The sequence below is a fragment of the Solea senegalensis genome, linkage group LG21 (genome assembly GCF_019176455.1).
Source record: "Solea senegalensis isolate Sse05_10M linkage group LG21, IFAPA_SoseM_1, whole genome shotgun sequence".
NCBI lineage: Eukaryota > Metazoa > Chordata > Actinopteri > Pleuronectiformes > Soleidae > Solea > Solea senegalensis.
Window position 1 is genome coordinate 16,631,232 of NC_058040.1, and position 25,890 is coordinate 16,657,121.

Sequence of the window (25,890 nt, forward strand, 5' to 3'; positions counted from 1 at the left end):
ATATTATATTGAATTTATTTAATTAAGATCAATAAATAAAATGAGCAAAACTGAAAGAATTTGGATGGAAATTCTACCATCAATGTGTTTAAATCATGATATTAGTGAGGAGATTTCAAAGAAATTCAAAATAAAAGTGTGAAACAGTTTATTTAGCCCACAATTTAAAAAACCCCACACGTATTTATGATGTATAAATAACAAAAACAAACAGACACAACTCATAACTCAATATTAAATCTAAAAATTGGCCCACGAGTTTGAGACCTCCAAGTAAAAGTAAAATGTAAAAGTAAAAACAAAAACCGTGACAAGAGCAAAATTGTGACAGTCTTAAGTTTAACAGCTAATATTTCAAATGAAGTAAACAAATTATTTCCTAGAGATGTTTAGTATATTAAACTTAAAAAAAAACAAAAAACATTTACACATAAATCTGAACTTTCTTGGAGGGAAAAAGTTCAGCAAATTTGTGGCGTAATCCAGACATTAATCCACTGTGTTTGTTAAAAATGTGAATAGCGAACTTTGAAAAATACCACGACCAAAGCTTCTAAAAGAATATTCAAAGTTCATCGTCTGAAAACTGTTTCTTTTTACGATAAAAATGTTGCTTGTGTTTCGTTAACATTTAGTAAATCAGAATGTCGGAGGACCGAACTCCGAGCGATGTCACCCCTGAGATTACGCTGCCGCTCCCTTGAGATGTCGGAAAAATACACGGACGTAAACGTACCTCGGGTTAGCCATCGTCGACAACACAGACATTATTTGTACGAATTACTTACTGCGACAAATAAGACAGAAATGTTAAATTAGAGGTGTTTGTACGACAGGGATGTGAAAATGCCTTTCTTGCGATAAAACTGTTGTTTGTGTTTCGGTAACATTTAGTAATACACGTCATTAGGAGGCGTTCCATTTACATCCAAAGTCAGGAAAAACACACAGACACAAACGTACCTCGAGTTAGCTGCTGTTTGCAAAATACCAGTCGATAACAACGAACATCATTTGTACGAATTATTTACTGTGCGACAAATAGTTTAACAGTCGTTTGTACGACAAGAAAACGTACTCATGAGGTCATACGCCAAAATGTAATTTTTTACGATAAAACTGTTGTTTAGTTTACATTTAGTAACGCTTGTCATTATGATGCGTTCCATTTACATCGGAAGTCGGAGGTCCGAACTAGGAGCGGTGGCATCAACGGAGGTGGCGTCGCTCCTAGTTCTTGAGAAGTCGGAAAAATACACTGACGCAAACATACCTCTTGTTAACTATTGTTCGCAAAATAAATAAAAACACAGTATTTTGCGATTTTGCTCACAAGTACACAAACATTATTTGTACTAATTATTTACTGTGCGACAAACAAGGCAGAGGTGCCGTAACAGTTAAAGTGGAGGCATTTGTATGACAAGGATTCGTACTCACCAGGTCGAGGTTCGGGAGGTAGCTTGTAACTTGTGACTACAACTGGAATGCACCATGATCACATCAACAGGATAATCAGGCTGCTGTGACATGACTTATAAACCTTCTGAGATCTTAAGGGAAAGAAGTTCCAGCACTTTGTGATAAAACCAATATATTCAGATTTATTTAAACCACATACTTACACTGTACATTATCAGAGGAGAGAGAAAAAAAACAGAATCACAAAGTCTTGTTTTGGTCCCACACACAGCGCGCACACACAGCGCAGAGATCACATGATGCGCGTGCCGTCGTTCAGGTACTTCATCACCTCCATCTGCTGCGTCATCGCCAGGACTTCGTTGAAACCGGTGCTGAGTCCTGACATGTGCTGGAAGTACGACTCCTTCTCCACCTGCACCGACAGGTTATTCACGCCGCCGTCTTTCAGGATGGTGGTCACCTGGAAATCAAAGAGGGAAACAAACGTGGGAGAGTCAGAGGATGCTGCTGATGCTGCTGCTGCTGATGCTGCTGCTGCTGATGCTGCTGATGCTGCTGCTGCTGCTACTACTGACCTGCTGGACGATCCTCTGCTCCACCACGTCGGGCATGACCTGCAGGTGGATGGTTCCTGCGACCACGCTGGCCGAGTGTCTCCAGAAATGAGCGTCTCTGTACGACAGAACTCCTTCCACCCTCTCCACCTGGAACAAGTTAACACCATGAGGAAAACTACGCTTTAAAAATCAGCTGTTCTGATTCAGATTCTATTTTTGATTTTTGAAGATTTGCTGAAATGTAACTGTGTTTACGTTCTTTAAATGTGCATTTTCAGCTTCTAATGTGTGAATACTCTCTGGTTTCTTTGCTCCACATAAGAAACAAATTATAAAAACTTTATTATTGTGGTTTAATTTAAAAACAATGACGTTTTTCAACATTTGCTTACATTTTATGGAGCGGACGACAAAAAAGTGAATGAAGAAAATAAACAACAGCTAATCAGTTATAAAAACACCCACATATATATATAAAGTTGATGAATTTTATGTAGTTTAAGATTCGCTGATTTCTCACAAGAATATGAATACAAAAATATTTAGTATTATAACATTATATGAATGTAATTGTGGCTGTGGTTCATTTTGTGTTGTGTGTTTAAAGCCATGGCCACTAGAGGGCAGTGTTGTCATTTATATCATTTGACACAGACAATGTGTTTTAAAGATTCCCATATGTGGATGTGTTCATTTATACTGCGTAAAAAAGAAAAATCATAAGACAAGAAGAGTTGTTGATCCACGGCTGCCTCCATCAGTGTCTTCAAATGTGTTATTTAGTGAATTTGGTGTCAGATTTAGCTCAATGACAGAAACTGGCCACACGAGGCAGCAGTGGACCAGTAACTCCTGTGGCCCCGTGAGCTAAAATCACTGATTTTCACAATGGACTTCAGTTTCTGTCCAGAAAAGTCTAACAGCGAGATAAATCTAGATCAACAAATAAAAGACAGGTTTCTCTGTGTGCTCACCTTCTCCAGCGCGATATTCAGGTCCTTCTCGTTTTCCTGCGGCGTTCGCAGGAGCAGAACCTCGCAGGCGTCCTTCAGCAGAGGGATGACGCTGAGGAAGATGAGTGTGGCGATGAAGAGCGAGCAGATGGGGTCGGCGATCAGCCAGCCAAACTGCCGGATCAGGATGGTGGAGATGATGACGCCGACGCTGCCCAGCGTGTCGGCCAGGACGTGAAGGTATACACCTCTCATGTTGGCGTTCATGCCTCCACCCCCTGAGCTGTGGGCGTGTCCGTGACCTCCTCCTCCTCCGTGGGAGTGTCCATGACCTCCTCCTCCATGGGAGTGGCCATGACTTCCTCCTCCGTGGGAGTGTCCGTGACCTCCTCCTCCGTGGGAGTGGCCGTGACCTCCTCCTCCTCCGTGGGAGTGGCCGTGACCTCCTCCTCCTCCGTGGGAGTGGCCATGCTCGCTGTGGGAGTGGCTCTGTTCGTGTGACGAGCAGCTTTTGCCGCCATGGGAGTGAGCGTGACTGAAGGCACAGATGCCCACCAGGTTGACCAGTAACCCTCCGACTGAGACGGGCTGCAGGAGGAGGAGCAAAGAGTGAGTGACATCTTCAGACTCACTCACTCTCCTGCACCAAAACTCCACAGACAAAAACACAGGAGCTGCTGGTCCACTGCTGCCTCGTGTGGTCAGTTCACCCTTCATTCAGATTTTCTTCAGTGACACAGAGTCACAAACACCTCTGAACTCAGTGATGGAGGCGGCAGTCGATCAACAACTCCTGTGTTGCTGTCCTGTAAAATCACTCATTTTCTCAATGGACTTTAGTGCAGGAGAGTGAGTGGCTGACAAGGCCCCATAGTGTGGTTTTAGCACAGTAGTAATTGTTTCAGGAATAATAGCAGTTTTGGTTATAGCAGCAGTAGTAATTCAATTCAATGTTATTTGTATAGCGCCAAAACATAACGTACATGATCTCAAGGCTCTGTACATAGACAACATCAAGGAGAGCAGAGAACCCCACAGTTCACACAATGAGCAAACACTAGGCATCAGTGGAGAGAAAAAACTCCCTCTTAACAGAAGAAGAAATCTCTGACAGAACCAGGCTCACTCATGTGCAGTCATCTGCCTTGACCGGTTGGGGTGAAAGGAAAATGGGGGACAGAGGAGAGGTGGGGGAGAGAAAGAGAGAGACCAGGAGCAGATACACAACACCTGTATCAAGTTACAAGTTTATACAGTCAATGATAGTAGTTTTAGTTGTGGTAGTTTTTGTAATCATAATAGCAGAAGTAGCAGTAGTTTTAGAAGAAGAAGAAGTGATGAGATGAGTGGAGGACAGTTTACTCACAGTCAGCATGTCTGTGTTGATATTTGGTGGATCCAACAAACGAGTGACGGACTCGACAAAGACAAAGAACGCGATGACCATCAGGAAGAGACCGTTGATAAAACCAGACAGAATCTCAACACGACCGAAGCTGCAACAGCAGAAGAAGACACATTTCATTTTCAAACACATTTCCGACTCCTCCTCATGAAAATCACTCTCATGTGAGACTTTACCCGTAGGAGAAGATCCTGGTAGCTTTCCAGCGAGTCATGAGAGCAGCAAACAGGCCCAGGACTAAAGCAGAGCAGTCGAAGAGCATGTGGAAACCATCAGAGATGAGTCCAAGACTGTTGGTCCAAACGCCGTAAAACAGCTCCACAAAGGTAAAAGCCTGAAAGAGGTAGAACAACAACCCGTTAATCTCTTGGATTTATGAAGCAACTGCCAGAAACGGTTAAAGTGAACGCACCAGGTTGAGACACAGGAAGTAGAAGATCTGTCTGGAGTCGTACTCCTCCAGGATCTGTTTCAGCGACTCTTTGATGAACCGCGGCAGGGACTGCGACGTGTGCTGCAGGGCGTCGCCCATGAAGTTGTACAGCGGCGTGCCTTCAGGCGAGTAACCCACCAGGGTGCCCTTCTGACCTTTCCTCGACGGAGACGAGAGGATGCCGGACGCTGCGGGGAGGAGAGATGCGAGGACGTTTAACTGCAGGTGTGTGTGTGTGGGAGTAAAAACACCGGGAAAACATGAAAACAGGTTCTGTGATACATTAAGAATATATTCACAGCTTAATTTTGCCATTTGACAGTCTTTTCCAACAGGAAGCTTAAGTTTGTAAACTGCTTACTCTCCCACACCAAATCCCATTGACAAAAACAGTGTTTTTAGCTCACAGGGAAACAGGAGCTGCTGATCTACTGCCTCGTGTGGTCACTTTGTGTCACTGCAGGAAATCCAAATAAAGGATTTCAAACACAGAAGTCACAAAATAAGACATTTGAACTTAGTGATGGAGGCGGCAGTGGATCAACAACTCCTGTGTGCTGTGATGTAAAATTGCTGGTTTTCTCTATGGAGTTTGGTGCAGGGAGTGAGCGATTGACAAAGAGTCACACAAAGTTTAGTTTTTTGGCCAAAAAATGTTGTTTAAATAGAGATAGAGTGGCAAACATGACAGACTTAAGCAGGTGTAGATTTTAAGAAGTGAGATTTTTGTTATGTGGAGAAAAATTGTTTTTCCCTGTGTCCCAATCTATTCTGAGCTGACTGACTGACTGAATCAACTCCTGTGTGATTAAATCCCAGACATATTCTTAAGCTGGTCAGCCCTTTGTTAAGTGGCTACAATCAGTTTTTCCTTGTGTTCCTTGTTTGTTTGGGTCCAGGAACACAATCAGTTGCATGTAAGACACTGAGAGTGTGTAATAAAACAAACTGGACTGTCCCTTTAAAGCCACCCGGCCAGTTTCCACCCACTTACACATGATGAAGAAGATGGCGCTGACGATCACTCCTCCGGACAGCACGTGCTCCGTGCTGACCTGCTGGGGCGGTTTGCCGATGGAGCGCAGCTGGTCGGTCAGCGGGTGCGTCCAGAAGTTGGCCAGCAGCAGGGCGCTGAGGAAGAGCGCGGCGGCGCCGTAGCGGGCACACCGGGGCGTCTCCATCTTGGCGTTGCAGACGGCCTCGACGTAAAACTCCAGGATCATCACTGAGAAGATGATCATCCCGAACGGCAGCACGAGCGACGACCACGACTCCACTTTGCTCTGGTGGAGGAGACGGAGCGGAAAAACCAGTCAGTGACGACGAGCTAATGAGTTAATTAGAGGTGTTGACTCCGCCCTCGCTAACGCAGGAAACTGGACGGACAAACAAACACCTACACAACCTCATGCTACGTCACGTATGTATGTAATGATTGACATACTGTTTGTATTGCATCACGTCAAATGGCCACTGCTGCCACCTACTGGCTTTATTACGCAGTGCAGCTTAGGTGATGTTTACATGTCAACACTACCATTACGGCATTTGTTGCCATGTTAATTAAGTAACTTCCACAGCAGCTACTGCTCTCTGATCTGTGAAAAGCAGGTTGTAAAAATGTGCACCTTTGAGAAAGATATTATTTTAAGTCGCTAAAGCGTCAAAAATCAAAGCAGCTGCTGACTTCCTGTTGGATTTCAGATACGTCTTGAACAGAGTGTATGAACGCAAACAGGTTCTGGGGCTGACTTTAAGGAATGCTGTGAAGCCACTTAGCAACACCCTTGGCTAACAACAACAGAATTTTAAGCAGTTTCAAAAGTTTCATGCACATTTAAGCCCCACCAAAGACACGCCCCTTTAGGTAAAAGATAATAAATATTATAACCAAATTAAAAACAATACAGTGCTCGGGCCTTAACCCTCATATGACCAGGTCGCCTGGATTTATTTTGACTTAATGGCTGTGAAACTGCCAAAATGCTGAATGAGTGAGTTCTTCTGCCCCTTTTTGTCCAAGATAACTTGATATCTGGCAGTTTTTCAACCATTTAGGAATTTCAGTACTGAGAAGCTGACGTCATAAACATGCGTTTAAGTGCTGGTGAATCTCGTCTGTGATTGGACGCTCGTTCCACGGAAGTCCCGAAGTTCTACCATAATGACAAGTATATGGACGTATAAAGCTGTGTTGCTGTCGAAACCGCGGTCTTTGTACTTACATCAGTGGTCACCGACAGCACTACGACCCAGGGCAGCAGAACCACGGCAGACACCAGGTTGTCGAGGGCGTAGAGACGTTTCGCACCGCCGATTTCCACTGACAGTTTCCTGGAGGCCGAGTGGAACGCCACCTTCAGACACAGAGACGCCACCAGCAGCACAACTCCGCCCTGAAAGGATGAAAAGTGGAAATTAACATGATAAAAAAAGAGTTTAAAAAAAGCAGTAAACGTACGTTACCGTAATGCACGTTAAGTCTCACTTACTTTGTGATCCGCGACCCCTAAAAGTGAAATGGCGGTGTGTAGGCAGTGAGTGAGCGCGCTGTCATGGTGTCCTTCAGCTTAAAGAGGAGGAGTCAAGGTAAACACAATTTAAAACAAAACAGTGATGACATCGTGTTCGGTGTCGGTGACGAGCAAAGGATACGGTGTTCAGCCATTTTTGCCATGAGATCATCGTTGTCAAAGAGGAGGAGGCAGATCACAGCGATGATGAAGAGGGCAGCACCTCTGGTCTGTGCAGAAACAGAAAAACATCATATAACCCTTTACTTTTACGGGTTTTTTTAAACACTTCTTGAAATGTGAATAAAACGGCAAAAGTGGCCGTCACAGTCACTGATCGTTTGCTGGCAGAGTTTACAGAACATCATATCATCGCACTCATAAAAGTCAGTCAGGAGTTATTCCTGAACATCCTGACTTCTTACGTCATCTCTGGTAATATTTTCTTGGCTAAATGTTTCAAAATCTTGCTAAGAAAATGATGACATTTCTGTAAAATCATGACAAATGTTGCGAGAGTCTGGGTTTAAGTGGGAGTTGACATCCTTTGATATTGTTTAATTTGTTTTCCACAGCCACACAGAAATCATAGGGTCCTTATTAACCACAACTAAGGGTGGAAAATTCACTGTAAATTTCCAGAAACCTTCCACGGGAACTTAAATTTGAGGAATTTATTAATTTTAAAATATCCCAAATTGCAAACCTTACATGGGAATTAAGGGAATGAGCGAGAGTTGACTGGAAACTTAAAGAAACTGGGTCATATACAAACATAAATATTTGCTTTTGTCATAAGCAGCAGACATGCGTGCAAAAATTATACAATTAAAAAAACAGTAGAACTTAATTAGTTGAGCAAATGTTTCCTTTCAGCCACAAACGTCTAAAGAATTCCAGTTTTCCCCATCATATTCTCATAGAAAGTTTCCAATATTGAAAATACCTGCAGTTTCACAACCCTAAACAGAAAGGGATAAATGGTACAGAGAGAAAATAAATATTCACTCTTACATTCGCACCTACGGTCAGTTTAAAATGTACAATTAACCTCATTGTTGTGTTTGTTTGTGAACTGTGGGAAGAAACTGAAGAAAACCCACGAGCAAACCAGTGACCTTCATGTTGTGAGACAACCGTCAGCTGAGTTTAGCCTCAGGTCCCTCATGACCCTCATGTGGAGGATGAAACAGTAGCTAACGGATGAATGGGATGGACTGTAGGTTTCAGAGATAGGACGTCGAGTGTCCTCCTTACCTTGGACGGACCCCCTCCTGAGCTTGTGAACAGGACACCGAGGAGAGCGATGACCACCACGTCACTGTGCTCGAACAGCAACAGCGTCCTGTGGAAGCCGAGAGAGAGCCAGCATTTAAAAAGGTCACAGAGTGACAGTGTGTGAGATTAGTTTCATTTGGCAAGAATGTGGATAACACTTTACCTTAAAGGTCCACAAAGAGTGAGACCAAAGAATCCCAGTAGAGAGATGATGCAGCTGAAAACAGCATGCTTTAGTAACTTTATCCACTAAAAAGAGAGGAAACAGAAGAGTAACAGAAGCATTAATACAACAATGAAGGGCAACTAAAGCATTTCTTGAAACTGCAAACAAGAAAACGACAATAAAATGTCGGTAAGGCATAAAAGAAACATGATATTCACATTAAAACAGACCAGAAATGAAACACACCTGTCTTTTTGGTATGGCTTTACCAGAGGAGAAAGGTTTTTGGAAGAAAAGTAGAATAACAGCACTCCTGGAAAAAAACAAACGAGGACAGCTCTTTCCATCAGCCTGTTCAAAATGACTAATAAATGCTTAAGAAATCCCAATAAAATCGGTTCTGTAATATGTTTAGGAGCACTTACCCTAGTTTTAGTATAAAGACGAATTGGACAATATGAACAACTTTGAGGATATCGTAGGATTCAAAGATCCCGAGAGCCTTAAGGACCTTTGACACGACCAGCAGAACTATGTACCTGGTTAACCTGAGGAGGAGAAAGATTCAGAAATGTAATATATTAGTGGTGAAGCAAGAGCATGGCAATTATAGAGAGCACTGATTCTGTCTTTGAAACATACCTGGAATCAGGCACTTCCACCATGCCCAGTCTTCCTCCTGACAGAACGTTGCTGCTGTATTTATCCTCCATTTTAAAAAAAAAAGAAATCAAAACCACTGAAAGTCCAGTTCCAGTATTTTATGTTCCAGTTACCTCATCATCATCACCGCTAATGTCACCGCTGCTGTCTGACAAGTGAAACTAATCCGCAGCATATTTACAGCTCAAAAGTAAATTAAAGTCTGTACATTCATTTAAAAACCTATATTAACAAATGTAAACATGACAGTCTGTCACCCTGTTAGCCTGCTAACTAGCCTGCTAACTGACTAAACCATCTGGAACGCCAGTTAGCTTCTTATCCAAAGTTCGCAGCCGCGCGACACGTCAACCTGTAGACGGTGAACGTCACTCAAACATGCCGCCGCTCACTTCGCGTAAATATAAAAACGGGGGGGAAATTTAATGAACATTAACACTGTAAACGCTAAAGTCGAGAGTGAAACAGAAAAGTGTAACTGTTAGCTACTGCTAAAAGAAGACGCTCAGCATACACGGCACTTCCGGACACGGTGTTAACGTGCCACGTCACGTACGTGTTTTCGAGAGCGTCACTCCTGCGCAGATTTGACGTATTATCATTATTATTATTATTATTATTATTATTATTATTATTATTATTATTATTATTATTATTATTATTATTATTATTATTATTATTATTATTATTATTATTATTTTTGTTATTATCATTATTAGTAGTATTATTAGTATTATTAGAACAACAGAACAAGCATTTCTTTTTAAATGTAGATTAGACAAGGATGTTGTTTTACAAAGGCCGCCATATTGTGGCTAGAGTCGTGGTTTCAACTTCCTGTTACCGCTAATGTTTTACACTAGTTGTGGAATAAAAACGTGTAGTTTATTTTGTAAGAATAACTACTGTAAGCTTTTTTTTTCTTTTCGAAAAGGTGTGTACAGGAAGTAGTACAAAAAAAGTCAGTTACTCTTACTTTGAAGGCCAGGGTGACAGGATGTGCGATACAGCACGTAAAGAATACAACTACAAACGATTATAAATATATACAGTACTGTGCAGAAGTCTTAGGCCACCATTAGATTAGTTGTTTTAGCAATGCTATAACGACTATAGATTATTTCTATTTCATTAATTCTATTTCACTTTACTGGAACACATCCGGAAAATATGTATGCAGTTAAAAAAAAAAACATAAATAGAAAGAAATTAAGAAAAAAAAATCCTCTGCTGGTGTCAAGTATTTAGCGTGATCTACCCTTACACTTGAACAATAACACAGCTCTGTTAATACTGGAGTGAAACCTTCATTAATGTTACTGGTAAATCCTGTGTTTGTTCTACTATTTCATGTAAATAAATATCTGCCGTAAAAAACGTCTATTACGCCAGGTTTATTCAAGACATGCTTGAGCATAGCATACACATGTAGCATGAGTTCAACTCATTGACAGCTCACTTCATTCCAAATTCCAATGATCAGAAAGACAGAAAAAACAACAGAGCTGGTGGTGCCTGACACTTTTGCACAGTACTGTATGTTTATGTTTATGTATATGTATATGTATATATATATATATATATATATATATATATATATATATATATATATATATATATGTATATGTATATATATATATGTATATATGTGTGTGTGTGTGTATGTATGTATATAGATTGACATTAAACCACTAAAAATGTACAATTACAATATTTTAAGCGATATAAAGCTATATAAATGCATGAAGTCCCAAAGGCACTCAGAAATTGTCCTCCTTGCAATCTGCTCACCATTAGATATCACTAATTCTTACACAGTTGTTGTCACAAGTTACTCAGAATTTTTTTTTTGCTCTTTGCTTTTGTTTTATTAATACTTAAAAAGACAACATTTTCACATCCTGTCATATTATTTAGAAAGATGGCAGTCTCCAGGTTTCTGTGGACTCTTGATTTCCAGCACAGCGGCAGTGATGGCAGATGTTCAGTGGGGTCCACACAGTCCAAGCAGGACCTTCTGATAATGTCCCTTAGTGTCATGCTGTGAATCCGAGACAAGGACGTAGTCTTTATTTTAAGGTATACAATAAAACAGAACCAGGAAATACATGATGAGATATGTCGTCTTACCAGTATATCTTCCTGTAGGCTTATATCATACATGGCCCTGTATTCCTCTACGATCTTCTTCAGATCGACCTCAGAGCGACTGACCAGCACCCGGATCAGTGTGTCCTCACATGTGCCGTAGCCCTGAGACAACAATTGGTGGATTCAAAGATTGGCTCATTATTCGACAGTCAGGCTGTTGGTGTATGTATAGAATAGCTCATTATTTGGCAGTCAGTCTGATGCTGGATATAATGAACAGCTCATTATTTGGCAGTCAGTCGGTTGGTCTATATAAAGATTTGCTCATTATTTGGCAGCCAGTCTGTTGGTGGATAGCTCTCTATTTAATGTTTTTAAATCGAGAAAATAACCAACAGATAAATGATGATGAAAACAATTGATATTTGCAGCCATGGATGTGTGCATGTGAAGACATTCATACGCACCTTCATGGCCTTGTGGAGCTTCTCAGCGAAGAAAGCCGATTTGTTCCAGGCACATTTCACTAAACATCACAGAGATGATCAAAGACAGCAGCCGTTACAGTCGACATATGCTCAGATCATATCAGGGTGTAGATCAGGCGTAAATGTGACGATGTCGGGCCTTACCGATGTCGATCAGACAGTCTTCGATGTCTCCCCTAAGCTCCATGCCCAGGGCTTTAGGTAAACTGACGTCACTGGCGGATGCGTACATCTGGAATGCTACGACGTAAACAAACAAAAACGAATAAGTTAACAGCCACGCTCATCAAGGAAGAGTGTAAAATAACGCCGTCACTGTCTAGATCTTAAAGGAGACCCGGGGCTTAGTGAGACCTACTTAGTTACCATCACAATGACTCTGAGGCTAAAGTTAAATTGGGTAAAAATATTGTATAGTTCTGCTTTCATGTCCATTCTGGCTGTTTCTATACTTGTTAAAAGCACCAGGGGGCAGTATCAGGGTCAGCTATATGCAGTCGCTCAGGTTCTTGCTCGACATGTGATGATTTAAAGTGCACAGTGAACCCTTCTGTTATGACGGCGTAAACAAACTAAAGTCATGTGAACAGTATGATTAATGAACTTCTCCAGGGTAAAACTGTTCATTTTATGTAGATGAGGGAGAAGGAGAGTGTGTTGGGTGTGTTCCACCCGTGCCGTGGACCAGTGTGGTTCCACCCGTTTGTCCTCTTGTGAGTGTCGTCTCCTCCTCCCCCTCCTCCCCCTCCTCCTCGTGACAGTTTCAGTCTGAGGTGAGTCAAAGCACAAACAGCTGCAGCGCTCAGACGTGTCAACACTCACTCTTGGAGAGCTGCGGCCCGCTGCGCTTGGTCAGGATGTCGATGAACGTGGACACGTTGATTCCTTGCGGATGTTCGCCCGCCTCGAACAGAGTCTACGGTTGGAAAACAGTGACAATGTGTTAAATGAGGAGAGGAAACAAATCTGCGACCAAATAAGAAGATTTTAGCCAATTAACATCAAATTAAAGACCTTACATTCATGAAATAAATAGTTTGCAGGTTGTTAGTTGATCATCTCGTCAGGTTTTCACTCTTTATTTTACAGTTATAGATTTCAGTCGCATGTTCTCAGCCAGTGTTTTCTAACATATCTACTGTGTGATTTTTACCTCTGCGTCCTTTTTGGCCTGAGCCATGTTGACGTGAGTGATCTCGTCCTTGTCTGCCCTCAGCATGGCCAGAAGAGCCTCAGTGAAGTCGCCTTTAGTCTCGTCCCTGATGACACTTTCCAGATCTGTGTCATACTCTAAATAAAAAACAACAGCGACAACAATTCTCTGTCATGATATCACAGAACGAGGTTTGATGTACACAAACAAACATAGAAGCTAAAACTGAGCCGAACCTTCTTTGAAGGCTCTCTTAAGGTCTCGGATCTCTTGGTTTGTCCTGGACGCCAGAACCTCCACCAGGACGTCCTCATCTGTCCCCAGACGCTGTTGTAACAGAGCATGTTCACAAAAGTTAGGTAGCCACTTTATTAGGTACATTAGGACCCGTGACAGCAGGAATTATAGTTTTTTTTTTAAAAAGTAGCCACATAGCAGGCTCCGCCCCCATCTGTACATGGGTTACCGCGCCAATCACGGTAGTGGCCAATCGGTCTACTGCCACTTATGGGCCATCGCAGTCACTGCACACCCTGACATGCATGGTTTGGCAGTCAGTCTGATGCTGGATTTAAACAACAGCTCATTATTTGGCAGTTAGTCTGTTGGCTGATTTAAAGATTAGCTCATTATTTGGCAGTCTGTTGGTGAATGTATAGAATGGCTCATTATTTGGCAGCCAGTCTGTTGCTGGGTTTAAAGAACAGCTCATTATATGGCAGTCAGTCTGTTGCTGGACCATTGTTGGACATATTTTATGGACCAAACGAGGTCGAGGGAGGAGTTTTGAGCCTTAGATTTTTATTTATTTGACCTTGTTTTAAAAACACAGATTTACCTTGGTGGCTTTCCTGATCAGGTAAGCATCGAACTGAGCCGGCGTCATGAGCAGAGCCAGAGTGATGTCCTCCAGGTCTGACCGCAGAGCTGACTCTAGATCCCGGACCAGTCTCTGAAACACACGAGGGATCAGTGGATTTCAAAGCGCTCAATAAAACTGCGACAGAGAATAAAGGACAACGATGTGAGGAGTGAACATGGTTTTAAATGTCTTCTCTCTGAGACCCACTGGTGTTCATTACAGCACCACAGTTCACTGAATTTCCCTCGTTAGTTGTTAAGTCAACATCACTGAGAGCCTGTTGTACTTGTTTACATTCAAAACCACATGAGATAATAATTCAAACACACGGCATGTGAATAATAAGAGAAAAATCCTCTGTAACTCACGGTCCCTGCGGACGCTTCATAGACAGCTTTGATCTTCTGCCGCTGCTCGTTGGTTCTCCTCACCAGGACTGCGATGATCACGTCCTCGTCCACTCCTGTGTGAGAGACGCACAAACTCCACGTCACGTTATTGTTTGTGTTTCTTTTGAGAATGTTACACGGCCGCAAACAACCACGTGATCATCTTCTCTTCTAAAAACACACGTACTGTACCTTTACTCTCGATGGCGCTGTTGAGAACCGAAGCGTCGTGGCTGGCGCTGAAGTTTGGGTACGGGACGACGGTTCCGTGATACGGCTTCGGTTTATGCTTTTGGGCCTGAAAACACAAACACAGACAGGGTTCAGGGTCAAACACGGCGGCCTCTGCCACGATGAACGTCTAAAATGACACCATCACTGTCTTGATCTTGAAGCCGGGACCTGGAGACCTGGGACTTAGCAAGACCTCCTGAGTCTGAGGACTCCAGGTCGGCGGCCCTGATCTTGTGAGGCTGGTTTTTCTACTAACAGACAGTAGGGGGCAGTGGAGACAGTGCCCTATCTCCCTTTAATGTACACCACGGCTGTTTCCATACTTGTTAAAAGCACCAGGGGGCAGTATAAAGGCTTGGTCTGTGACAAATTAAAGTGCACAGTGAACTCTTCTCCCTCTCCTGACCATGTGCGTTTGATTTCAACATTTGCTCTTCCTCACTTCCTCCGACAGTTTTCTCAAAGGCTGCTTTTCCGCTCTCAGACAGTAGGGGGCAGTGGAGACAGCACCCGCCACGATCTCCATACAAAATTAACCATCACAACAACTCTGAAGCTGTAAATTTAGGCCAAAATAATCCTGCAATGTCGATCAGTTTGTTTCTCAAACCTGGAAATGACCTCGTTTTTGTCCTCAAACCAAAACTATTTGCTATTTTTTTCATTATATGGAGCAAAGAAGACGGAAAATATTCACGTTTAAGAAGGTGAACATGAGTAGTTACAGTTGTTCTCAGACTATTCAGTGGTGTAAACACTCACAGTGTCTCTGTCGTCGTCCTCGTCGTCTCTGTCGCGGATGATGCCTTTGAAGAACCTCTTGAACATGGACATCTCTGCTGTCTGCGGGACTGCACTGTTGAAGGAAACCAGGTTTAAAGTGAGTCACACAGGTTTCTCCTCATTTGTTTAGTATGTAAAACACCTCACGTCCTCACGCTGCTGCTGCTGTGAGACAGAACAAACCTGTGTTGTCTCCACCCAACACTTTGCTGCTGCTTTAACTTCACCTGCAGACCACGAGCCAATCACAGGCCACATTCCTGCTGCAGGCACGGACCTCTCTGACTGGTTCTGTGACTCTGTTCAGTCTTTTGTTGCACAGATATTGGTGAACAGACTTCACCCTTTAGGTAAATAACTGGTTATTCATGACATGAAACAAGTGTTCTACTGTAGTGTCAGACAGGGTTTTTGGGGGGGACCAGGAAACTAAGTTTGTGCTTTCTACCATTTGCTCTCCTAGGTAACATTTATCATCCAACCAGGATCACTGCACATAGTTACGGGACTAATGTGTCGAGGCAGGAACAAAAAGACCCGGGTTCATGACCCGGTCCAACTAAGGGTCTTCCTGCCTGGAGTGTGGTTGTACAGGGTAAAGCCACAGCTAACGTGTCTGCTTTGGTGTCACAAGCGTCAGTTCCAAAGCCAGAAAGGGAACTTTGCCAGTTCAGGGAAACTGGAGAACACACACACACACACACACGCAGAGTGCCATGGTTGTGAACCTGGGTCTTTTTGCTGCAACGCAACATCACTACCCACTATGTCACCGTGTGGCCTGACTATATTTTTACACCTGGAAATTATAAAAAATTGTGCTATGATATTTTTATCACCCATTCCTATCTCACTGGCTTAATGGGGCTTAACTCTTACAGTGTGGTTAGAAATCATGATGTCATGTAATATGATCGTCTTATGAGGATAAGGATTATCGCAGAATCACTGTGTTGTAGTAATAATATTATTGTTATTGTGCTGCGTAACCTGTTACACGCCAGTTTCTGTGGTTTTCTTTTTGGGAAAAAGGAGCTTGGTTCCTTTCTTCACTGTACTTTGTGTTGCGGGCTATTGTCACGTTTTAAATATGTATTATTTTGTTGTTTTGAGGGATGCAGCAGTCGTCTTGTTTGTTCTGAGGCGACGTCACATCGCCTCAGAACAAAGAAGCAACAAGAACTCCCTCCTGCCAAAAATCACCAGAGCCGAACCACATAAGGTGACAAGGAATGCGAACACACACACACACACACACACGTGTCACATGATCACGTCTGTGTGGACATGAGCCGCGTCTCACCTGTGGGAACTGACGACCGTGTAATAGAATCATTTTGCATTTGAAAAATGAGCTCTGCTCTCGTCCATTATTTAACAAGGTGTCACACACACACACACACGCCTTGGCCCCTTACCTTACCTTAACCCTTAAGCGCCTAACCATAACCCTTCAACCAGGACTTAACCCCCCAAAAACCCTTTCAACATGTGAGGACCAGCCAGCCATGTTTGTGCTTCATTCATAGTGAGGAACCTCATAGACACATAGACATAATGCATTCCCTTACCCTTCCCTTGCCTACCCTTAACAATTAAACCAAATCTTAACCCAAAAACACTTAAACCCCTAAAACCCCTTAGTGACATGCCTAAATGTAACTAAAACCTAAATCTTAAACCCTCAAAAAACCCTTAAGATTGTCCTTTAAAAGGATGCGTTTCGCCTGATAATGTGTCCTCACGGCCTAATAAAGAGATTAACCTACAGATTCTTTACTGTAACCAAACAAACAATAACAATAACGCAGCTTCAAGGTCACCTCAGCATATTTACTGCTCGGCACATGCAGTAACTTAAACCTTCATTAAATCTTCAGTGTGTGTGTGTGTGTGTGTGTGTGTGTCGTCTCCGGTGACAGCACCGGTGAGAGTGTTTCCAAGCGCTTGACATAAAGTATACATTAGGTCGTTTAGGAAAAACAAAGCATCCAAACACAGAGACCTCACACTGTGGCTCATGGCGGCTAACGCTAATAACTCTGATCAATCAAAATCTACTCCTGCTTTAAGTCTGTGATGCATTTACTAATTTATTTCACTGTTCAAACAACTTTTTCAGAGCAGAAACTGAAGTTTGTAAACTGCTCACTCTCCCACACCAAACCCCATAGAGAAAATCAGTGATTTTACCTCGTGGGTGACACAGGAGCTGCTGGTCCACTGCTGCCTCGTGTGGTCACTTTGTGCCACTGAGGTGAATCTAGACAAAAGATTTTAAACACAGAAGTCACAAAATAAGACATTTGAAGTTTTTAGCGGAGGCAGAAGTGGATCAACAACTCATGTGTGCTGTGATGTAAAAACGTTGATTTTCTTGATGGGGTTTGGTGCAGAGTTTGCAAAGCAACAAAGACGCACTTTTTTTATTGGTGTAAATTCAAATATATAGACGAACACCAGCTGTCAGGAGGAGGTCACATGCTGCTGTCGTCATGGTGACAGCCCTGGCAGATACCTGAGTTGGGCTCTGGCGAGGAGAGGAGGCAGAGGAGGAGGAGGAGCAGGAGCAGACAAACGGCACACAGCAAAGCACCTGTGGAGCACAGACACACTTTCATTTCCCATCATGCCGAGAAAAGTTGATCTGGAAGACGGTGAGTGGAAGCAAAAATTATTTCTGTGTTCTTATATTTCATATTCTGGTCAATCCCACATGTAGAGAAGAAATCTGAGGATAAGTTTTTGTTGATTTGTTTACAGTCGGGATAGAAATGGACGGAGAGTTGAGTGACAGCGACGGTGAGTGGATTTTAGTAAGTCGAATAATCGGAAAACTCCTTAGCAAATACAGTGTTTTTCCGTGCTTTTTTTAGACGGCGCCACCCAGAGGAGAACAAACAGAAGGCAGGCAGGTGGAAGGGGAGGTGCAAAGGGAAGGGGGCGGGGCAAAAAGCCAGCCAGTGAGGAGGAGGAGGACGATGAAGAAGATGAAGCTCCTTCGCGTGGACGCAGAGGTGCAAACAAGAAGAAGCCTGCGAAGAAACGTGGAGGTGGTGGTGATGATGAGGATGAGAGCGAGGACGAAGCTCCCAAGAGGAAACAACGCGGAGGAGCCGCCAACAAGAGGAGAGGAGGCAAAGCTCAGGGCAGTGACAAGGAGGACAGCGACGACGGGAAGGGGAAGAAGAAGGGAGGAGGGAAGAAAGGAGGGAAGAAGGAGGAGGACAAGAAGGGGAAGAAGGGGGACGGCAAGGGGAAAGACGCGGACGACGACAAGGACAAGAAGAAGAAGAAGAAAAAGAAGGGGGACAGGTAGGACCCATCTTATGCTTGACACTTTGTCTCACCAGTAGACAGATTTTATTTGACTCAAAACAGAAGTAATTGTTGCTTCATAAACCACTCACTCTCCCTGCACCAAACCCCATGGAGAAAATCATCGATTTAACATCACAGCACACAGGAGCTGTTGATTCACTGCTGCTTCCATCAGTCACTTTAAATGTGTTATTTTGTGACTTCAGTGTTTGAAAAACTTCATTATGTTTTACCTCAGTGACACAAACCGACCACACGAGGCAGCAGTAAACCAGCAGCTCCTGTGTCCCCCATGGGCTAAAATGACTGATTTTCTCTATGAGGTTTGGTGTGGGAGAGTGAGTGGTTTACAAACCTCTGTGTAACAGTGAGATAAAGACGTGAACATGTCCTAAAGACACCATAGACTTGAGCTGGTGTAGATTTCATCTGTGTAGAGTCTTCTGTTCTGTCCCTTCAAATATAGGCATGGCTTCTTGACTTACAGAATTCCTCGGGTTTGCGTTGACTGACCCCCTCCATCTGTTTCTCCCTCCTCCAGTTCATCAGATTCCAGCTCAGACTCTGATGAGGAGGACTCCATGTCAGAGGGCGAGATGGCCCGGCTGATGGAGGAGGTGGAGGAAAAGAAGAAGCTGATCGGCACCATCAGGAATAAGCCGTGGAGGATGAAGCGGAGGCTCGTACAGTTGAGGTAATCTGAGGGTTTTCATCTCAGCGTTGTACTGTATTTTTTACCAGGAGAACGTTTGTGTGTCTCATGTGACTCTGTCTCTTCTCAGGGAGGCGCAACAATTTGTGGATAAATTCGAAGGTGCGTTGGGCAAAGGAAAAGGCAGGAAGTGGTACGCTTACAAAGTGATGATGACAAAGGTGAGGCTCAAAATTCAAAGTCCTTGTTGCTTTGTAAATGTCACACTCTCTCATGCTAACGTCCATAGAGAAAATCAACGATTTTACATCACAGCACACAGGAGTTGTTGATCCACTGCTGCCTCCATCAGGAAGTTCAAATATGTTATTTAAATGAATACTGAGTTTGAAATCCCTGGTTTAGATTTACCTCAGTGACACAAAGTGACCACAGGAGGCAGCAGTAGACCAGCAACTCCTGTGTCACCCATGAGCTAAAATCACTGATTTTCTCAGTGGACTTTGGTGTGGGAGAGTGAGTGGTTTACAAACTTCACTTTCAGGTCTGAAAAGGTTTTTTTTAAGTTTTTTTAACAGTGAGATTAAGTAGTAAATGCATCATAATCATAACTTCATGTATTTTCAAAAACCCTGTGTTAAAATACTAAACTACAGGCAACTGGAGTTCATTGTGTGCTTCAAAATGATTAAACCTGCCTGCTTTTTTGTTGTTTTTTTTTAAATCACAGAAATGGATCAAGTTTCAAAGGGATTTTGAGAATTTCAGAACAGCCTGTATCCCCTGGGAGAGGAAGATCAAAGAAGTGGAGAGTGAGTTGTGTTTTGTTTTACCCGACATGGTTCCTGGGTGAACAGTGACACCTTGTGGACAAATGTGGAGACTGACTCTCCTCCTCCATGTCCTCAGGTCACTTTGGGTCGTCTGTGGCGTCTTACTTTATCTTCCTGCGCTGGATGTATGGCATGAACCTCGTCCTCTTCGGGTTCACGTTTGGACTGGTGGTCATTCCTGAGGTGAACAAACATGATTTTATAAATATCAGTATCTATGTCCAATTAAAAAGGAACATGAGGAAATCAGAACATGCTCTTGCAAACTTAAGTTGTATAGAACCTTTTTTCTTCTTTGATCGTTTTTGCAGGTTCTCATGGGACTTCCCTACGGGTCCATTCCCAGGAAAACTGTCCCCAGAGCAGAGCAGCCCACTGCTCAGGACTATTCTGTCCTCATGGACTTCAACGTGAGTGAATAGTTTTGTAATTTCCCCACCCTGACTCTAGGTTGGGGCTCCATAACTTTGCTTTCTCTGCTTTTCTTTGTATTTGACCTTTTCTTTCTTTTCCTGGCCTCTTATTGGCTCCACTTGTCCTCCTCCTCACAGGGCTACTGCAAATACTCTGTCCTGTTCTACGGATACTACAACAACCAGAGGACCATTGGTGTGCTGAAGTTCAGGCTGCCTCTGTCCTACCTCATGGTCGGGATCGGCACGTTTGGCTATAGCCTGATGGTCGTGATCCGCACGTGAGCTCAGACACATCTGTAGCCGTCGCTTTGTTTACCTTTGAGCACATTCGTTTCTACAATTATATATGTTAATTTCCCAGGATGGCCAAGAACGCTGATGTTGGCGGTGGAGATGGAGGAGAAGGAGAGTTCACGTTTGCCTGGAAGATGTTCACCAGCTGGGATTACCTCATTGGCAACTCGGAGACTGCTGACAACAAATTCGCCTCCATCACCACCAGCTTCAAGGTAACCCAAAACAAGAAGTTTACAGTGGAAACTGGGAATGGCATCAAAAAAAGTAGAACTACTGCTGACAGTGGGTGTCCCAATTCCCACTTCTGGCTTGTAAATGGGAAATTAGCACAAATCCACTATATTTTCTACTACTGTCAAGAACAGGAGTCCATCGTGGATGAGCAAGAGAACCAGAAGGATGAGAACATTCACCTGCGCAGGTTCCTCAGAGTCCTGGCTAACTTCCTGATCACCTGCAGCCTCGGTGGCAGCGGGTACCTCATCTACTTTGTGGTGAAGAGGTCTCAGGATTTTGCTTCAAGGGACGACCTCAGCTGGTATGAGAAGAATGAGGTAACAATGTTCTTCTGCGACTGACTGCTGTGCAACCACACGTCCAATAAACTGAACGATCGCGTTAGAAATGTGTCCTGTTTTGGTTCAGTTGGAGCTCATCATGTCTCTGCTGGGTCTCGTGTGTCCTCCTCTGTTTGAGACCATCGCTGAGCTGGAGGACTACCATCCTCGGATTGCACTCAAATGGCAACTGGGACGCATCTTTGCCCTCTTCCTGGGAAACCTCTACACTTTCCTGTTTGCCCTGTTTGATGAAGTCAACACCAAGGTATGTAGTATAGAACTGCTGTTCCTTTGCTTGAAAAGGAGCCAGTTGAGGTGGTTCGGGGTGCACCAGGGCACCTCCCTAGGGAGGTGTTCCTGATACTGTATGTCCAACTGGCAGGAGACCTTGAGGCAGACCAAGGAATAGATACAGAGATTATATCTCTCTACATCTACATCTCTTTTTACCTCGACAACGACGTCGTCAAAACAAAAAAAAAAAAAGCACTTACCTGTACATCGCAGTTATGACTAGCACTTTATAGTTTGACTTACTTGAAGCTCTTACTTACTTCTGGCTCTTGTTTGTACCCAAATGTTGAAATGCACTTATTGTAAGTCTGCTAAATGACATGTAGCTGCTATCCCTGCGACCCGATGTCAGATAACTGATGAAACCTTGAGTAAATTCCTCCTTTCTGCTGAACCCAAACCTTCTTTTGTGATTCTCAGCTGGAAGAAGAGCAGGCCATTCAGAATGCATCTATCTGGGCCATGAAGGAGTACTACGCCAACTACACACGCCTGCTCAATGACTCCGAGTCCACCCCACCGCCCATGGACCCTTCTGATGTCATCAGAGGACCCTGCTGGGAAACTGCTGTTGGCATTGTAAAGAATTTAATGAAAATTTGTTTCCTCTTCCTCAAAGTATTTAAATGAATTCACAACTGGACTCTGTGCTGTGCTTAAATCGCAGGAGTTTGTGAAGCTGACGGTGTCAGACATCCAGGTGACCTACCTGACCATCCTGATTGGTGACTTCGCCAGAGCTGTCATTGTACGCTTCCTGAACTACTGCTGGTGCTGGGACCTGGAGGCTGGATTTGTAAGTTTATGGTGTAAGGTTGTGTTGCACTGTTTACAGACAGCAGTGTGTGCACTATACAAGCACAGACCACAGGTCAGTGTCAGTGCACTCAGACATAGCTGGAAGCTGACAAGTGTGAGGTCAATAAATCATGGCTGCCGGCGGGGACACCAGAAAAACTGATTTTACTCAGTTAACAAAAGACCCGCCTAAAACATTCTTACCACATGAGGCAGCAGTAGACCAGCAGCTCCTTTGGAACAGTTCTACTTTTACAGTCAGAGCTGACAATGTGCCAAAACCTTATACAACCACACTTCCAGAAAAATCCAGAAAATCCAGAACTATCATTTTCACAGTAATAATTGTTTCTTTCTCTCTTTAACTTAAAGCCCTCATATGGAGAGTTCGACATCAGTGGAAATGTACTGGGATTAGTCTTCAACCAAGGGATGATCTGGTACAAACACGCACACATACTGTACACTGTAGTCCCCAGTGTGATCAGTGAAGATGCTCTTTAAACTTGAGCCCCAGGGGACCCCTAGGGGCCCTTTGTTCCCTCTAGAAGACCTTGAGACCCCTCATAGTCAACCCAGGTTGCGTAAAAGATGCTCTTGGGGCCCTAGGGGCCCTTTGTGTCCCCAGGAGTCCTCAGGACCCCCATCAGTCAACTCAAATGACCTTCAATCTTAAACCCCAGGAGCTTACGATATAGTTACGATATATGGGGCATCACGGTGACAGCCTGGGTCCCGAGTATGGATTAGTATAATCTAGTTTAGCACCTCCTTGTGGCTAAAAAACACTACATGAGTCTTCAAAAACACTGAATTCTCACTTTTTCAAAAGGAAAACATTTACTTGAATGGATTTGTTACCTGAGAGCTGGATCCATGTTCATAGGATGGGTGCGTTTTATGCTCCTGGGCTGGTCGGCATCAACGTGCTCCGCCTCCTCAGCTCCATGTACTACCAGTGCTGGGCTGTCATGGCAACCAACGTCCCCCACGAGAGAGTCTTCAAGGCCTCCAAGTCCAACAACTTCTACATGGGTCTGCTGCTCCTCATCCTCTTCCTCAGCCTGTTACCGGTTGTCTACACCATCATGACACTGCCGCCTTCCTTTGACTGCGGACCCTTCAGGTAAAAAGCCTTAAAAAGGTACAAGGTAAGCCCAGTCATTTTAAATCACACAATTTTCTGTGAGATCCCAAATCCCTGGAATCTCCACTGTGAAATAGTTTGATTTAACAGCAAGTTGTTTGTGGTCCTGTGTCTTGACTGGATCGTCTAGCCTGTGCTTTCTCACATTGATCATCTTGGCGTCCGCAGTGGGAAGGTGAAGATGTTTGATGTCATCATGGAGACAATCGACCTGGACCTGCCGGCCTTCATGGGGACGCTGTTCAGCTACGCTGCCAACCCGGGTCTCATCATACCAGCAGTTTTACTTATGGTGTGAGTGGAGACTCGGTTAAAAGCCCTACTCCTGCTGCTGGAACATGAAATCAGACTATAGAATACAACTTCCTCTGATCTCTTTCTCTCTCTCTGTTCAGACTGGCCATTTACTATCTGAACTCTGTGTCTGAGGCCTATAAGAACTCTAACTTGGAGCTGAAGAAGAAGATGCAGATGGTACGTAGAGAAAAGAGATAAATGAAAGTTTAATAGAGCACTCGAATATTTCCCTCCAAAATTACCCAGATAAACAGTTAAAGGAAGGACCTACTCATCACTAGGGACTTTTCAGATTACCAGGAACTTTGGCGGGGCTATGTGCTGAAGAACAGATTAAAGGTTCCCCACCTTTTAACGATACCTTTAAAAGGAGGAAGAAAGAAGAGCTTATTTATTTGCTCATTTAAAAGTATGGAGCAAAAGAGAAGGACCTACGACAAGTGGATGGATGACGAGGTCCAAGTGCTTTGGTGCCGAGGTGAAGGTTCAGCGGGACTTTGAGTCAGCGAGTTGATACCCGAATGGTACATGCTTGAGTTCTTTTCCACGGGTGTAGAAGTTCCTGGTAATACAGTAAAAGTTACTAGGAACGTTGGTGAAAAAACGGCCTAACAACGGAATTTATGAAAATATGGATTTTTGAGGTATTCATTGGTGGTGAAAATGGACAGAAATTGGCACAAAACTGGGCAAAAAACTAGGGAAACGTGTAAAAATGGCATTTCATTTTCCTGTCCTGTCCACCACCTGTCTGTGTCCATGTGCCTCACTCTCTCTGTGTTTGTGTGTGTGTGTCCAGGCGAGGGATGAAGAGAAGAATCGGAGGAACAACATGGATAGCACCAATCAGGTCATGAAGGACCTGGAGGACCTGATGCCAAACCAGTCCCTGGCCCCGCCCGCTCCTCCACCAGAGCCTGGTGACTTAAACTCCTATTTAAACTCAACTTTAATGCTGTCAATTCAGTATAATGTTAAACAACTTCAAACATACTGATGTGACTGATTAATCACTTTCTCTGTCTGGACAGAAAAAACACCAGAGCCAGAAACAAAGCCAGTGAAGACGAAACCTGGTAAAGGCGTGAACCTGCAGAAAGATGTGGCTCTGGCTTCACCCAACCCCGGCGCTCAAAGACCAGTGAGTCGGCCTCCAGGTCCGAGAGGGCAGGGACCGGGTGCAGGACCGGGGCGAGGCCGCGGTAGAGGGGTCCCTCCAAGATAACGGTCTGAGAAAAAAAATAATACACTTCCCTAGAGCCTGCATTCATCCCTGAAAACATTCATTTCTGCTCCTGCTAGCAAACATGAAATCATGACGGGCTCCAGCCTCTCACTCAATACTGTGACTCAGAAATATCTTCATTCTCAAAGCTGGAATAAACACTTTTTGACTTTAAAAGGTTGTCGTCTGATCATCTGTTGCAGCAACTTCACAAAATGGTTAATTACATTTTTCATATGAATTCTGTGGACCGGTTTGCATGCGCAAAATAAGGTCTACAGGATTGACTGATGTTGCTAGAGTTATGTTTGCAAACACTCCTAGTTCTCACCCCTCCGGGGATTTCTTTATCAATAGCAATGCCGTTCTTTCAATGTTTGTTTCTTCACTCAGTGAAGTGTTGTGCAACCGTCTTTGAACATACCATTGCTTGTCCAGTAAAGTTAATTGGCGCTGCATGGAGAGGGAAACAGCAGTAGCCGTGATTGGCACAAGTAGGCACGTAGTCGGGACAGCTGTTCGCTTGGCTGCTGTCGGCAGAGAACACTATTTCAGTACTGAACAACCACATTCTACCGTTACTAAGCAACAAAACGTCTGGATGATGGAGGTTCAGAGTTTAATGACCAGGTTAATCCTGTGGTCCAAATATCAAAA

General features: G+C 43.7%; 3 protein-coding genes across 5 annotated transcripts; 1 reads left to right on the plus strand and 2 right to left on the minus strand.

Annotated features, from left to right (window-relative positions):
• Positions 1-131: 131 nt before the first annotated feature.
• slc30a5 (solute carrier family 30 member 5) lies at positions 132-9,928 on the minus strand. The gene is made up of 15 exons (XM_044012808.1): positions 9,373-9,928; positions 9,156-9,278; positions 8,977-9,043; positions 8,728-8,813; positions 8,544-8,631; positions 7,429-7,516; positions 7,266-7,342; positions 6,999-7,169; positions 5,768-6,056; positions 4,753-4,961; positions 4,517-4,674; positions 4,302-4,431; positions 2,957-3,523; positions 2,001-2,129; positions 132-1,885 (listed from the first exon to the last, which is right to left on the minus strand). Exons 1-15 carry the CDS (start codon positions 9,441-9,443, stop codon positions 1,715-1,717), a joined length of 2,424 nt encoding a protein of 807 aa, XP_043868743.1. The 5' UTR covers positions 9,444-9,928; the 3' UTR covers positions 132-1,714.
• A 1,325-nt stretch (positions 9,929-11,253) lies between these two features.
• Positions 11,254-20,351, minus strand: LOC122758726 (annexin A1-like). Of its 3 annotated transcripts, XM_044013016.1 has the most exons (13): positions 20,200-20,351; positions 17,912-17,989; positions 15,373-15,466; positions 14,569-14,674; positions 14,356-14,450; positions 13,964-14,077; positions 13,362-13,452; positions 13,126-13,262; positions 12,795-12,888; positions 12,117-12,212; positions 11,952-12,010; positions 11,524-11,646; positions 11,254-11,434 (listed from the first exon to the last, which is right to left on the minus strand). In XM_044013016.1, the coding sequence occupies exons 1-13, from the start codon at positions 20,265-20,267 to the stop codon at positions 11,378-11,380; spliced, it is 1,212 nt and encodes a 403-aa protein (XP_043868951.1). In that variant the 5' UTR covers positions 20,268-20,351; the 3' UTR covers positions 11,254-11,377. The 3 variants fall into 3 exon arrangements, with proteins under 3 accessions (XP_043868951.1, XP_043868953.1, XP_043868952.1); XM_044013018.1 differs by lacking the exons at positions 17,912-17,989; positions 20,200-20,351 and adding an exon at positions 15,577-15,645; XM_044013017.1 differs by lacking the exons at positions 17,912-17,989; positions 20,200-20,351 and adding an exon at positions 15,541-15,612.
• On the plus strand, positions 17,951-25,374 carry tmc2a (transmembrane channel-like 2a). Its single transcript, XM_044013015.1, has 20 exons — positions 17,951-18,050; positions 18,157-18,195; positions 18,270-18,708; positions 19,256-19,408; positions 19,497-19,587; positions 20,097-20,178; positions 20,276-20,382; positions 20,511-20,609; positions 20,751-20,893; positions 20,977-21,124; positions 21,278-21,466; positions 21,558-21,737; positions 22,187-22,345; positions 22,434-22,562; positions 22,937-23,004; positions 23,451-23,690; positions 23,880-24,005; positions 24,107-24,185; positions 24,808-24,928; positions 25,040-25,374. Exons 1-20 carry the CDS (start codon positions 18,023-18,025, stop codon positions 25,231-25,233), a joined length of 2,814 nt encoding a protein of 937 aa, XP_043868950.1. The 5' UTR covers positions 17,951-18,022; the 3' UTR covers positions 25,234-25,374.
• Positions 25,375-25,890: the final 516 nt, after the last annotated feature.